Source organism: Chelon labrosus, assembly GCF_963514085.1.
Source record: "Chelon labrosus genome assembly, chromosome: 2".
Lineage (NCBI taxonomy): Eukaryota > Metazoa > Chordata > Actinopteri > Mugiliformes > Mugilidae > Chelon > Chelon labrosus.
Window position 1 is genome coordinate 5,822,787 of NC_140338.1, and position 15,332 is coordinate 5,838,118.

General features: G+C 40.9%; 3 protein-coding genes across 3 annotated transcripts; 1 reads left to right on the forward strand and 2 right to left on the reverse strand.

Annotated features, from left to right (window-relative positions):
• Positions 1-325: 325 nt before the first annotated feature.
• LOC311497516 (histone H1.5-like) lies at positions 326-1,018 on the reverse strand. The gene has a single exon (XM_084557833.1). The coding sequence runs from the start codon at positions 949-951 to the stop codon at positions 502-504; it is 450 nt and encodes a 149-aa protein (XP_084413959.1). The 5' UTR covers positions 952-1,018; the 3' UTR covers positions 326-501.
• A 5,816-nt stretch (positions 1,019-6,834) lies between these two features.
• Positions 6,835-9,983, forward strand: LOC311505197 (histone H1.5-like). Its single transcript, XM_084568636.1, has one exon. The coding sequence runs from the start codon at positions 9,010-9,012 to the stop codon at positions 9,451-9,453; it is 444 nt and encodes a 147-aa protein (XP_084424762.1). The 5' UTR covers positions 6,835-9,009; the 3' UTR covers positions 9,454-9,983.
• Positions 9,984-12,606: 2,623 nt separating this feature from the next.
• On the reverse strand, positions 12,607-14,020 carry LOC311503921 (histone H2B-like). The gene has a single exon (XM_084566831.1). The coding sequence runs from the start codon at positions 13,836-13,838 to the stop codon at positions 13,467-13,469; it is 372 nt and encodes a 123-aa protein (XP_084422957.1). The 5' UTR covers positions 13,839-14,020; the 3' UTR covers positions 12,607-13,466.
• Between the last annotated feature and the right edge of the window lie 1,312 nt (positions 14,021-15,332).

Genomic DNA, 15,332 nt, shown 5'->3' on the forward strand with positions numbered 1-15,332 from the left:
ACTGTCGGCGGGATGAATCTCTGCGAATAAATAATAATAAAAAAAAAATCCTTGCACTTTTGAATCACAGCTCTTCCTTCAAGCCGTGATATGGATCCCTTGAAATATTGGGCCAGAAAAAAAAACACATTTACCCAAACCTCTTCCGGCTGTCCCTACAGTTTTTATGCACTCCAGTTTCATCAGTACCTTGCGAGCGCGTATAACGTAATCGATTGAATACCAAGACACTAGAAAAACTTTTGTTTTTGAATAAATAAAAAAAAATGTTAAAAAAGCAACACATTCACACTTTCGCTTTGATGTTCACGTTGCCACACGTTCACATTTATTGACTGTTGTTAAAGATATCTTTGATATCTTACACTTCGATATAAAGTAGTAACAATAACAAATATTATTGTGTGTACTACTAGGCCATTTGATTAGTATGTCAGTAGAGTCTCTTAATAGGTTGCCATGACACAGTATCAATGCCGTTTGGGTAATGTGGTGTAATCACTAGTTGCGGATCCTGGGTGCTCTCCTTTTCCTTTTAGCGGAGGGTTTCTTGGGTGCAGGGGTTACCAGTTTGCGCTTCTTGGCTGCTCTCCTCCTAGCGTTGGCTTCCTTCCTCTTAGCGACGGCTTCCTTGTTCTTCTTAGCAATTGCTATTTTCTTGGCTCTAGCATCAGCTTTCTTCTCGGCCTCAAACTTCTTGTTCAGCTTGAAGGAGCCAGTGGCCCCGACCCCCTTGGTCTGGATCACGATCCCCTTTTTCACCAGGCGCTTGAGGGCGTTATTGATTACTGTTCTCTTTTTCTCCACATCGTAGCCGCTGGCTGCCAGGGCTTTCCTGACGAAGTCCGAAGTCCCTACTCCCGTGGAAAGGGACAGAGCTTTAGTGATCATCTCCTCGATGGGGAAAGGCTTCGTCTTGGCGGTTGCAGCAGGAGCTTCTCTTTCTTCCATCTTTCCTTCGTGTCGTCGCTCGTCCGACTGTAGTGTGACGTAAGATCCGGGGCAGGGGGCGGGACTTAAACACTGTGCGAGAACCGTGGAGGTTCAGCTCAGGCTGATGGCGGTCGCTCGTGTTTGTTTTGTTTTCTCAGGAGTCATTCAAGAGGGAAAAATGATTGTTGGAGAATCCCTGCAGGCTGAAACGAGGAGCACACGTGTGCACTTTGTCTCTTAACTTTTTAAAGATACTTTATTTAAATATATATATATATTTTTTTTAACAACATGGTTACAAACATGATCGCATTCCACCACAACACAGTATAAGACGGTCCATTGACAAGATACATCTTTCAATTAACCTGTGTTTATATAAAATCCTTCCAGATACAAAAGTGTGTGCCTACCTTCATTCATACATACACGCCCATATTTCCATGTATACTCACTCCCTGCATATATACATATTCACACATATCTTACCACACCCATCTACCTGTATCTACATACATACACATACAACATATACATACATATATACACATATATATACATATACAAGTATATACACATACATTCATACACTTCCATACATATACCCACATACGTACATGCACATACGCACACATCCATACACATATATATATATACATAAACACACATACACATTCCATCACAATATTTAGTCTAATACATCAGGTATGTCAGGGAGGAGGGTTTTCATATGTCTAAGCTGTTCCAGGGTAAAGGACTATTGTTCTTTAAGTCTATGGTCTTCCTCCTCCTGAGGTCTGCTAAAATGTTCTTAATAACGAAGTCGCTCTTGATCATTTTCTGTTCCATGGCTGACTTCGTTCTCGTTTTCCAGATGTGGGAGTTTATAACACACATCACCAGCCAGAGCAGACGTCTCTTAGAATCGATCAGTTTCTCACAAAAAAAATGCCATACATAACAGATTTTTCATTGATTTTAACATTAAAACCCACAGTATACAGTTTTTTGTCTCTTAGTGTTCACCTCACGGCTGAGCTCGGATGGAGTCTTTATTTGGCCCGTGGAGCGTCCAAACCTCACCTCCTCCCACTGTTTTCTGTCCTAAAATGATTTCAGTTGCCAGTCTGTAACAGTGGATTGAAGTGTGTGACTCTCTCTCTCTCTCTGCCTAGTCCCATTATCCACATATTTATTCTGCACATATTATCCTTTGAGACACCACTCACCGTGAAGCATGTAAAATAATAAAAAATAATAATAAATTTCATTTACAGGCGCCTTTCAAAACACTGAAGGATACAGAACAAAGTAAGACAGGATTTAAAATACGTAACAGATATCAAAAGCAAGGACAAAGAAACAATACTGTCTCCTCTGCACATTCACTTTCTCCAAATAATATTTCTCAAAGTAGACATAACAATCCTGCCCTTTATCCAGCAAAGGTTCAAAAAAGGCAACTGGACTTGTAGAGTTTTTTGAGAAGACGTTTCACCACTCATCCAAGTAGCTTCTTCAGTTCTAGGGGACTGGTGGGAAGTCTGAGGTTTAAATAGGAACTCCTCCTGAAAAAAAAAAACTTGCTTTTTAAACCAGAACAAAGAAATCAGAGCATATCACCCCAGTTCTTAAGTCTTTACATTGGCTCCCAGTCAGCTACAGAATAGATTTTAAAGTTCTGCTACTGGTTTACAAATCACTGAATGGTTTAGGTCCAGAATACATGAATGACATGTTAGCAATGTATAAACCCAGTCGAGCTCTGAGATCGACTGACTCAGGTCAGATAGTGGAGCACAGAGTTAAAACCAAACACGGTGAAGCAGCATTTAGCTGTTACGCTGCACACAAATGGAACAAACTACCAGCAGAGCTGAAATCAGCCCCAACTGTAAGCACTTTTAAATCTAGGTTAAAAACATTTATTTTTTCATGTGCATATGGCTGAGCCCTTTTAAATCATTTTAAATCGTAATCTTGGATTTACACTGTAAGTCCTCTTAATCGTTTTAATATATGTATATATATAATACACTTTTCTTTTTCTTTTTTTTCTTTTTCTTTGTTCTTGCTTTTAACTGTGTGTTCTAATTTGTTCTGTTTTTATGTAAAGCACATTGAGTTGCCTCTTGGTATGAAATGCGCTATATAAATAAAAATGCCTTGCCTTTCCTTGCCTTGCTTGTTATGCTAATAACCAGAAACGTTAATGGAAATTAACTGCACCAGTTTCTGGAAATGATGTTGATATTCCACCAAGAACCAATATTCCTGCATTTCAGCTCTGGATGCGTTTCTAAAACACTTATTTCTTTTCATTTGTATTTGTAATATGATATCTAAGTGTAACAAAGTGAAATGTCAGGAGTGGTGTCTTAGAGGATGGAGTAGTGGCTCTTAAAAGAGCCTTTGAGGAGTTGGGGATCTTTTGGGAATTCACTTCTCGGCTGCTCTCCTCTTAGCGGGGGCCTCCTTGGCTGCAGGGGCCACCGTATTGGGGCTCTTTTAGTGTCCTTGTTGCAGCTAGTGATGGGTACGGCGTCGGCGAATGTGTAGAACGAAACCCAGTGTCGGTGCGCGTATCGCTTTAAGAAAAAGTCACGTGACCGATACGACGCCGTTTCGTCACTGAGGCGCCAAACAGTGTTTATAAGGATGCGTATCTGTCAAAAAAATAAAAAAAATAAATCCTTGCACGTCTGAATCACAACTCTTCCTTCAATACGTGATATGGATCCCTTGAAATATTGGGCCAGCCAAAAACACATTTACCCAACCCTCTTCCGGCTGTCCCTACAGTTTTTATGCACTCCAGTTTCATCAGTACCTTGCGAGCGCCTGTTCTGCAAAGTTTGAGAACTTGCCTCCAAGAAACGTAACTGATTGAATGCCAAGAGACGGGAAAAACTTGTTTTGTTTTTGAATAAAAAAAATTGTACAAAAAAAAAAAAAAAGCAACACATTCACACTTTTGCTTTGATGTTCACGTTGACAAACGTTCACATTTATTGACTGTTTTAAATATATCTTTGATATCTTACACTTAGATTGAGATATAAAATAGTACAATAACAAATAATATTATTGTGTACTACTAGGTCATTTGATTAGTATGTCAGTAGAGTCTCTTAACTGGGTTGCCTGCAATAATGGTTACGATCCAGCAGGTGTCCGTATCGAGCGACACAGTATCAATGCCGTTTGGGTAATGTGGTGCGACGCTCCACGAGGCCTCGTCTACCCATCACTAGTTCTGATCATTGACTGTATCCTGGCTGATTTCCTCCCAGCGGAGGCCGAGGTTTCCAGGTTGCGTTTCTTGGCTGCCCTCATCTGAGCGATGGCTTCTCTCATCTGAGCGTTGGCTTCTCTCCTCTGAGCGTTGGCTTCCTTTTTCTTCTTAGCAATTTCTTGTTTCTTGGCTATAGCAACAGCCTTCTTCTTGGCCTCAATTTCAAACTCCTTGCTCAACTTAAAGGAGCCACTGGCCCCGGCCCCCTTGGTCCGGATCACGATCCCCTTTTCCACCAGCGACCTGAGGCATTTGTTGATATATATTTTGTTTTGTTTTTTCTCCACATCGTAGCCGCCGGCTCCCAGGGCTTGCCTGATGAATTTCGAAGTCCCTACTCTGTACCTGGTAACGGACAGAGCTTTAATGATCATCTCGCTGACGTGGAGAGCCTTCGTCTTGGCGGTTTCAGCAGGAGCTTCTTCTTCCTCCATCTTTCCTTTGTGTCGTCGCTCGTCAGACTGTAATGTGACGTAAGATCCGGGGCAGGGGGCGGGACTTAAACACTGTGTGAGAACCGTGGAGACTAAGCTCAGGCTGATGGTGGTCGGTCGTGTTTGTTTTGTTTTCTCAGGAGTCCTCGAAGTCCCGCCCCTCTACTTCCGGGTTATGGGACCGATCTTTCGAAAAAATAGGCGCGTTCGACTTCATCAGAGAACGTCAGATCTGTGCAGATCTGACTTGACGTGATGCATGCTGGGTTGTTATGCTCATAGATCTCGAATATGATTGGTTAAAATGAACTTGTTCTACCCAGCATGCATCACGTCAAGTCAGAGCTGCACAGATCTGCATGAAGTCGAACGCGCCTAATAGACGGGTTTCCTGTTTACAAACATTACTGGGTGCGCGCGCATCCAGGGGGCAGAAAGCCAGACTGACTATGACAACAATCTTAAGTATTGAAGCTTTTTTGTTTTGTTTGTATATAAATGCACAACTGCAGACTCAATAAAACGTGATTTTAGTTGGATCTGTTTGTCCATCTTTAATTTTGCAGTGTTACTGTATATGTATGGCTATAATTATCATGTTAGGCGGGTAATGTAAAACGTAGCCAATTTTAACAGCGGCATCAATCGGACAGCCCGATTTTACTTTTAAATTAAAGTTATGAACCCTTCGTTTTTCTTTAGTCACAGAGCTTACCTGGCTTGCTCACATATCTTGAACATTTAGCTGAATTTACATTTTTGTAGATTTCGAGCTCTTTGTCATTTGACGTGCAGGCTATGCTAAGATATGTTGACGTGCAGGCTACTTGCTAAGATATGTTGGCTAATGTATTCCGTGTTTTAAGTATTAAAATACAACCTGTAGTTAAGTTGAAAGGGGATATCTCCGAAGTAATGATCCAACCGGCATGCTATAACAGCATTAGCACTCGCAAACGTGATTTAGCTAGCGCTTGTTGCTAGCCTGCTACGAACAGATTTACTGAACGCAACGTCTTTTGTTTACAATTTGTTAAACTTTAACATGAATGAACGTGAACATGGACGAGCATGCAGTGCTAACTTAAACTCATAGATAGAGAATTAAGATAGCTCTAAAACAAAACACCACCTGGACCCCAATCTGCCCTTTTTATTGCCTGAAGCCATAACCTCCTCCGGTTTTTTGCAAAAGTATGATTCCCCCAGGGAATATTAAACATCTGGCACTCATCACTGGCTCTTTTAGCGCAGCCAACACAACAACTCCTTGACATTTTGACTGTAGCACTACTACTACTAAACGAAACACACAAAGATTCAGTCCTCCTCCGTTATCAACACTCTCTGAAAAGACGTCTTTTCTGCCCCCTGTCTGCGCGCGCACACACTTGTGACGTTGACAAGAAATCCGTCTATATGAACGGCAGTCTATGGCGAGATCATAATTATTTTTTGGTCCCGTTCGAATTGTGGCATGAATTTCACATATGATGTGTGTGAATTTAAAAGATAACTTTTCACGTCAAGAGATAAATTATTTGACGTAAATAAGCTGAACAACATTAGGTTTTGTATGAGATCGCTTAGTGAACTACATCTCTCGTCTCGAACAATGTACGTAACTAGATAACTATGACTGTCTCCTTGTTGAGCTTTACCAGGACGAAGGCAGAAGCATCAAACGAGGTGAAAATCATTATAAATCGGGTCATGTCGAGAGCTGTAGTTACACGAAGGGAGTTTTGGTCGGTTCTGTACGCGCCGGCATGTGGGACTTGTAGTTCGTTTAATTACGTATTTTCCATAGCGTTTTACTGAACTATCTTGCGACAAACTGTGACATTCTTGACATGTAAAATCATTTTTTATTCTGAAAAACAACATATGTATAATCCAAGGCACAAGTCGATCGGGACCAGAAAATAATTTATCTTTCGCCATAGACTGCCGTTCATATTTTTTCGAAAGATAGGTCCCATAACCCGGAAGTAGAGGGGGCGGGACTTCGGCTCTCTATGTTCTCACCATTGACTGTATATACTATATATATATATATATATATATATGTTCTCACACAAGGCGCGTTCGACTTGATGCAGATCTGTCTGAGTCTGACTTGACGTGATCAGGGTGTCCGCGCGGTAGTGAAAGGTAGTAAAAGGTAGTAAAAAGAATCTACCCAAATTAAGGCCCTTGAAAGGTAGTAAAAGGTAACAAACGCGATTTGACTTGGTAGTAAAAATGTTTTTATCTCTGCCTCAATATTTAATGAGTTTCCATTGTTTGTGTATTATTTGTGTTTGCATGTTTGAACTTCATCTAGCCTATATAGTTTAAAAATATATACGGTGCTAACAGGACCTGAGTGAGGCGTAGTTGATAGCAATGACGTAGAGGTAAACATTGTGGAGTTGATAGCCTATCAGCGACGCTAACATTTTCCGCCTTTTTGCCGGGGCTATTATTAGAACCATCTCGGCGGGTCAGGGTTTCGGCGGCACGGTTTGGGAGGATCCCCTCAGCGGGACCTCTCCCCGGCGTCGGCCGGCCCCCGCCGGGCGCATTTCCTCCGTGGCGGTGCGCGGCCTGTAAGTGCTCGGGGCGAAGGTGGCTCGACGGCTCCGGCCGCGAGCTTTACAGCGACCCCCCGCATCTCACTTCACCGCTTCCCTGGGGTCGTGGAATCAGTGCTCACTGCGCCCTCTCTCCGTGCGGGGAGGGACGGGTCCCACTCGCTCCCGGCGCGACTGCCGACCGGCAGCGGACTCACGCTCCAACCGCGTCGCGCCGCTCATTTGTTGTTATGTTCTTTATGCATACCATGTTATGGTAACTGTACGTTTTCAATAAATGAACCTAGTAGGATATTTTATAGGTTCAAATAGACACAAAACCTTGTTTTTATTCATTCTAGTTCGTTTTGCTCAAATAGAAATTAAGGCCTGCCTCTAATTCTGGCCTCCTTCCAATAAAGGCCTGGACCACGATGCGCTTGAGTAAAATAAAGGCCCGGGCCTGTATTAGACGAAAGACGGTATAAGACTTTTTTCTTTGTGTTTATTTGATTCATATTCAAGACACTTTGACAAGAATGACTTTATATTGTTACTTTAGGCTACAGAGCTTCATTTTTTTAACATTTTCGGTTGGTGGTGTGCCTTGTGATTTTTTCAATGAAAAAAATGTACCTTGGCTCAAAAAAGGTTGAAAAACACTGATATAAAGACTGGCTTAAACCCGTCATGGGAAATGACCGTGAGGCATTTTGCAGTGTCTGCAAAAAAACAATAAATATTACCTGGAACGGCATTACGGCTATCAAGTCACACAGTGGATCCAGTATTCACCAGCAGCAGCTTCGGGTGAGGGGGGGGGGCAGCTCCCGATGTCGTTGTTTTGCAATGCTAGCAGCAGCACCGCACAAATCATGCCAACTTATCAGCTGTAGTCGCACCACTTCAGCAGCAAACCAGTGCCACCAGCACCACTACGGCTGCGATAGCCAAACAGCAGACGTTACCGCTACAAACATCAGCCCTCAGGGCTGAGGTTCTCTGGTGCCTGAACACAGCAGCCAACCATCATTCATTCAACTCGAATGAATGTCATGCATCAACTTTTAAACACCCATGATTACCATCCATTACCACTCCATGGGCTCTTTGGACAGTTTTTAAGTCCAGTGTAAGCTATTGTTACAAGTTACCCCTTGTGATGTATTTCTTGTGATTAAATAAATTGCTCTTTTGACAGTAATTAACTGCTTAAAGTCTGCATGTGTGAGAATGCGTGTTTGTGGGTAAGTGTGTGTGATGTGACACACTTTCTTATTAATCTTTATGGTTGTTAGGTGTTATTGTGTTTAAGAAGTGCAAAGGTTATTACTCACTTAATTAGGGCTAAGAATCAACTCGACACTACAAAAAACACATAATTGACAATGACAATATTTAATGATCACAATTAAACATTAGTGTACCTGATATGTATGATGGGTCTGACAGTGTCACACTTATACCTTATAATTAGTAGTCCAAAAAGGGCTGCTGGTTGATGTCGTGTTGGTAGTAAAAAATATTGTGGAGGTAGTAAAAAAGGTAGTAAAAGGTAGTAAATTCATCTCTGTGAATCCTGCATATACCCTGGTGATGCATGCTGGGTTGTCATGCTCATAGATCTCGAATATGATTGGTTAAAATGAACTTGTTCTACCCAGCATGCATCACGTCAAGTCAGATCTGCTCAGATCTGCATCAAGTCGAACGCGCCTACAGTGTTTAAGTCCCGCCCCCTGCCCCGGATCTTACGTCACTACAGTCTGACGAGCGACGACACAAAGGAAAGATGGAAGAAAAAGAAGCTCCTGCTGCAACCGCCAAGACGAAGGCTCTCCCCGTCAGCGAGATGATCATTAAAGCTCTGTCCGCTACCAACGGAAGGTACAGCTTGAGTTTAGACTTCATCAAGAAAGCCCTGGCAGCCGGCGACTACGATGTGGAGGGAAACAGAAAACGAGTCATTAACAGCCTCAAGTCCCTGGTGGAAAAGGGGATCCTGATCCGGACCAAGGGGGTCGGGGCCAGTGGCTCCTTTAGGTTGAACAAGGAGGTTGAAATTAAGGCCAAGAAGGAAGCTGTTGCTAGAGCCAAGAAAAAAGCAATTGCTAAGAAGAACAAGGAAGCCATCGCTAAGAGGAGAGCAGCCAATAACCGCAAACTGGTTAGGCGGGCAGCCAAGAGAGCTTCCGCTGAGAAGAAAGCAGCCAGGAGCCGAATTAGTGATGGGTAGACGAGGCCTCAAGGAGCGTTGCACCACATCACCCAAACGGTTAGATTTCTGGAAATTTAAACTCCAGCTTAAAGTGAAGATAAATGAAATATTTACTACTTTACAACACGGCACAGTTTCAAACTACTGCAAACACTAATCACACACATCTAAAAACTATCTAAGTCTAACATGGGTCATCACCGGGTCTGATGTTTTTCTCCAACTCTAGAAAACATTTCCTCGTGTCAGGACTGAAATAAATCTCATTTTTATTTACACCTCATCAAGGAGCATTCATATTATCTCAAGATGCTTTACAGAATTCTAAGTCTGAACCCCAGAGCAGCACTAAGACTAAATGCAATTGTAAAACAATTAAATTTAATTATTGACTATGAATACACTGATTTTCTGGTTAATTATTGATGCATCATGTTGATGTATAACAAAGAGCGGAGCTGAGTTACTTTCTCCTCATTCCACCCTGACACTGGTATCTTCTCCAAGGCCATGAGCATCATGAACTCATTTGTGAGCGACATCTTCGAGCGTATCGCCGGCGAGTCTTCTCGTCTTGCTCACTACAACAAACGCTCCACCATCACCTCCAGGGAGATCCAGACCGCCGTCCGCCTTCTGCTTCCCGGTGAGCTGGCCAAGCATGCCGTGTCTGAGGGAACCAAGGCTGTCACCAAGTACACCAGCTCCAAGTAAACTCATCAGCTGTGTCCAACACAAAGGCTCTTTTAAGAGCCACCCAACTCTACCTGACGAGCTCATGATCCTTTATACACAAAAATACTGTCTTTAATATATCAATATGTTGAATTGAATACTTAATAATACTAGTTAATTCTATAAGACTTAAATTTAATACAAGAGTGTATGTGCATATAAATCTATAAAAGTAATTCCTACGAGATGTGTTTAGAATAAAGAGTAGTTTAATATGTAGAAAAATGTGTTAAGACTCGATGGAAACGCAATAGTTTTGATAAGTCACCTTATTAACTATTAATTGGTATTGATCTGATCAATCTAAATCTGAATACTTTATGACATAAGCGTTTTGGGGATTTTCCTTTTGGATTATTAATCAGTTAAAATCCAGTACAGAATTTGGGCAAAGTTTGTAAGTAAATGGAAAATATCACAAAAGTAAAAGAATAGTAAATCCATGGGCAGTAGACCACATTTATATTAAATTGTGAGAAATAGAAACGTTAGACACAGGGCAAATTTGACAATAAGATATACATATGGTGGCAATTAGTTTTTGCTAACTGCCGTAATGTAGTTGTGATGTGGGCTGTAAAAGGGTCTGAACTGGAAATGAACTGAATAAACCAAAAGTTAACATCCAGGTAAAAGAGGAAATTAAAGTCCTTGGTATCTGGTTCAGTGGAAACGACTATTGCCTCTCAAACTGGTCCAAAAAAGAAAATGAAATAAGAGATAAAGTATTAAAGTGGGACAATAAAAGAAACTATAAAGCTTGCTTAAACGTTGTTAAAAGTCATATCATGTCTAAACTCCTCTTTCTATGTACGGTGTTTCCTCTGGGGAACCAATAGAGAAGTGACAAAAAGTTATATCATGTACAAAAGTAAGAACACTGGTGGTCTAGGAGCACCTGACTGTGAAATCAACCTAAAAATCCATTTTGTAAAGAACATAGCTGTAGCTCAAAGCAGAAGAGCTCATTTGACAAATGTTAGTAAAGGCCACTGGAACAAGCTAAGAGGCAGAGCCAGAACCAATGTTCCGTATTATAAACTCCTCTTTGGAGATTTTATGAACCAGATGAACCTGAACATAAACTGGACTGACTCTGCCACCAAGGACATTTGTAAGATAATCAACGACAATAAAAACGAACACCAACAAATAAGTAAAAACATCAACCACAAACTCATATCCAATAACCTCAGAGACACCATGTGGCAGATCTCAGTAAACAGACTCCCAGTTAGAGGTATGGTCCAGTGGAGCTGCTATGTAAAAAAATGTCCAATGTCAAACTGTGATGAGGATGAAACTCTCCAACATAATAGACTGTTAGAACAAAAATCGGGAACAAAATGAATACCGTGGGCTTTAATGTTTAACATCAATGAGAAATCTGTCACGGCCTTTTTAACGAGAGTTTCATTGATTATAAGAGACGTCTGTTCTGGCTGGGGTATCATCAACTGTCACATCTGGAAAACAAGATCTAAAACAGTCATTGAACAGAAGATGATCAACAACGACACTGTCTTCAGGAACATTTTAGCAGCTCTCAGGAGGAGGAAGATGATAGACTCAAAGACCAACAGTCCTCTGCCCTGGAACCTCTTGTTGTAAGTTGTTATGTTTGCTCTTGACTGTATTTTAACCCTTTACTTCTGTTGTTGTGCACTTGATTGATTTGTAGATGTATGAAAATTATCTCTGTGTTTCTATTTTTATATCTGGGGTGTTAATATGTATACATGTATGTAAATGTTTATGTTGACAGACCTCTTTATACTGTAATACTGTGGAATAGTAATTACATTGACCAGCAGAAGTCACAACAGCTCGTATGCTATGAAAGCAACATTACTTCAACTGGCTAACTGTGTTTAAAGAGGCAGAGCAATCATTCCTTCTTAAAAGAACATAACTTTTTAAAGTTAGACACAATGATGTAGTCTTGGGGAGTGTCTGTCCTTGAGGACTGCAGTGAGTTCTGTTAAAAGTTCAAGCCTTTACCTTTCTGCCCCAACCAAATGTATAAACCAAATCGAAATGGAATTTGTAGATAATCTGTGAGCTGCTAATTGTCTATATGTTGGCATAAAAATGACCCAAAACCACAAGAGATGGCGTCCTACAAGTGGATGAAATAACCCCAATCAAACTAAACCTTATCAAGAAAATTAATCATATGTGGGGCGTAAAAGTCAATGAATCCTTGTGACCTCCTTGTGCAGCAATAACATTAACTAAATGTTTCCTGTTCAGTCGTCTACAGCAGCTTGGAGAAATATGTCCTAGATCAGTGATTCTTAACCATGGAGCTCCAACTAATGGGCCTCAAAAAACCTTCAGTTCTGCACCCGTGGACCGCAATGCAGCTTCCCACCGCTTGGTGGCAGTGAGGCATCAGCGTCACAGTCTCCAGTAAGCAGTAGCTGCAAACTTTTGGCTTAAGTTATGGAGAAGTTTTTAAAACACAAAAGATGAAAGTGATGCAAACCCCTCTGCAAAGGCTAAATTTGTGTCTATGTTTAAATAATTGCTATAGTTTCCATTTTGAGTCTTTACACCACCTCATTTATTTGAAACATATCTAATATTTTACATATCAGAATCAGCTTTAATGACCAAGTATGAGCACATACAGGGAATTTGATTCCAGTAACTGTACTCTCTTGTACATAAACACACAAACTTAAGTAAGTGAAAGAAAATTAAAAATAAAATAAATCTCAATCTATACACATAAAATATGGAATAAGAGCAGATACACCAAACCATTTGTACAGTGACTATACACAGTAGTGCAGAGTTATTGTTTGTTTATGTGGATGGTCTCACACTCTGACTAAATATATTTCTAAAGATTAATCTCTTTATTGTAAACAGCTCATGGACAAAAACTTTTGATATTTTCTATTTACTTACAAACTTAGCCCAAATTCTGTACTGGATTTTAACTGATTAATAATCCAAAAGGAAAATCCCAAAAACACTTAAAGGTGATAAAGTATTTAGATTGATCAGATCAATAGTCAATAAAGTGACTTATCTTATACATCATCTACATATTGAACTACTCTTAATTCTAAACACATCTCATAGAAATTATGTCTTTTATACATTTATATGCACATACACTCTTGTATTAAATTTAACAAGTCTTACAGAATTAACTAGTATTAATACTAATTCAACATATTGATCCATTATAGACGGCATTTGTGTGTGTATAAAGGATCATGAGCTCGTCAGGTAGAGTTGGGTGGCTCTTAAAAGAGCCTTTGTTTTGGACACAGCTGATGAGTTTACTTGGAGCTGGTGTACTTGGTGACAGCCTTGGTTCCCTCAGACACGGCGTGCTTGGCCAGCTCACCGGGCAGCAGAAGGCGGACAGCGGTCTGGATCTCCCTGGAGGTGATGGTGGAGCGTTTGTTGTAGTGAGCAAGACGAGAAGACTCGCCGGCGATACGCTCGAAGATGTCGCTCACGAACGAGTTCATGATGCCCATAGCCTTGGAGGAGATACCGGTGTCAGGGTGGACCTGCTTCAACACCTTGTACACGTAGATGGCGTAGCTCTCCTTCCTGGACTTTCTCCTCTTCTTGCCGGTCTTAGTCACGGTCTTGGAGACGGCTTTCTTGGAGCCCTTCTTGGGTGCTTTCACTGGATCAGGCATGGCTCTACGTTGGCGTTACACAAACGGATAAGTCACTGGCAGCGCAGAGCCGCCGTTTTATATTCACTTCATGTAAATGAGACTGTGCTGTTGCTCGCAAACGATTGGTTAGTTTCAAAGAGCAACTGAGCATGCGCAGTTTAACCGTCATTGCCGCCATTATCTGACTGATTTGAAATTCTAGAGAGAGAGAGAGACCCGTTCCCTGAGATCGTCCTGAGCCCTGTTCTTGGGGGGCTGAGCGGCCCCCCAATGAACACATATAACCCTGACAAACTGAGCTTGTACAGAGCGGACAAAAAAAAAAAAAAAAAAAAACTCTGTACATGGACTGTAGCCTATTAAATGTTCAAACAAACTGAGCCCACAGTGGAGAATTTTATATAAACGTCCCCTTCAAGAAAAGGACAGCTGACCTCCAGTGGAGGGTTTTACATGGTGCTATTGCTTCAAATGCCTTTATCTCTGTTCTTTTTGTGACCTGAATGAGACTCTTCCATCTTTTCACTGAGTGCACAAGACTCACTGAATTCTTTAATCTTTTAACTGTTGTTTTTAGACAATTTGGTGAAAAGTTTTCTGAGACCAGCTTCATTTTCGGTGCAGGCTACAAAAAGAAAAAGTGGCAGCTACTGAACTTCCTGTCAGGAGAGGCTAAATTAGCCATATACGTGGGCAGGAAGAACAAAATGGAGGACAGAGTGGCCACTTCAGTGTGGCTTTGTAATGTCAGGTCCAGACTTTGGCTGGAGTTCAGATTTTATAAGATGATGGCAGACTTAGACACGTTTGAACAACAGTGGTGCTGTAAAAATGTTATTTGCACTGTGGAAGACGAAGAACTGCAATTTGCACAAACTTTTACTGTATGAATCTGTGTGTCTTATTACTATGCTGATCTTTATGTGCCTCATGTGTTCATGAAAATAAAGTATTTTAGTAAATAAATCTCTCTCTCTGTCTTTTAAATTGTCATATTTATAATCAAATTTGTAAAGTTGATCCCATATTTACCATATTCAGACCTCACATTAATTCCCATCCTGGTTATTCCAGTCATAACTGGCCAGCTTTAGTTCCTGTGTTCACACTTTGCATTAACACTCCATTCAGCTCTCTAGATCTGATTTCCGTTCAGCTCTCTGTAAGTAAATCAACACTGACATCATCTGGGGCTTATACTGATCTCCACTGTTGTTTCAGGACCATGAACAGAGCTGTTTTCCTTCCACATCATAATAGAAAGGTAAATAAAAGCACCAGGAAATGAGGAGAAAGTAACTCAACTCCGCTGCTCCTTATACATCAACATGATGCATCAATAATTAACCACATGTAACAACAGAATCAGTCAGTGTTATCATAGTCAATAATTTCATTTAATTCTTTTTCAGATTGTAGTCTTAGTGTTGCTCTGGGGTTCAGACTCTGAGTTCTGTAAAGCATCTTGAGATAATATGAATGCTCCTTGATGAAATGTAAATGAAAATGAGA

What these genes read in the sequence shown, in the direction of transcription:
- LOC311497516 (XM_084557833.1), bottom strand. Translation starts at nt 951, where the DNA reads ATGGAAGAAAGAGAAGCTCCTGCTGCAACCGCCAAGACGAAGCCTTTC.
- LOC311505197 (XM_084568636.1), top strand. Translation starts at nt 9,010, where the DNA reads ATGGAAGAAAAAGAAGCTCCTGCTGCAACCGCCAAGACGAAGGCTCTC.
- LOC311503921 (XM_084566831.1), bottom strand. Translation starts at nt 13,838, where the DNA reads ATGCCTGATCCAGTGAAAGCACCCAAGAAGGGCTCCAAGAAAGCCGTC.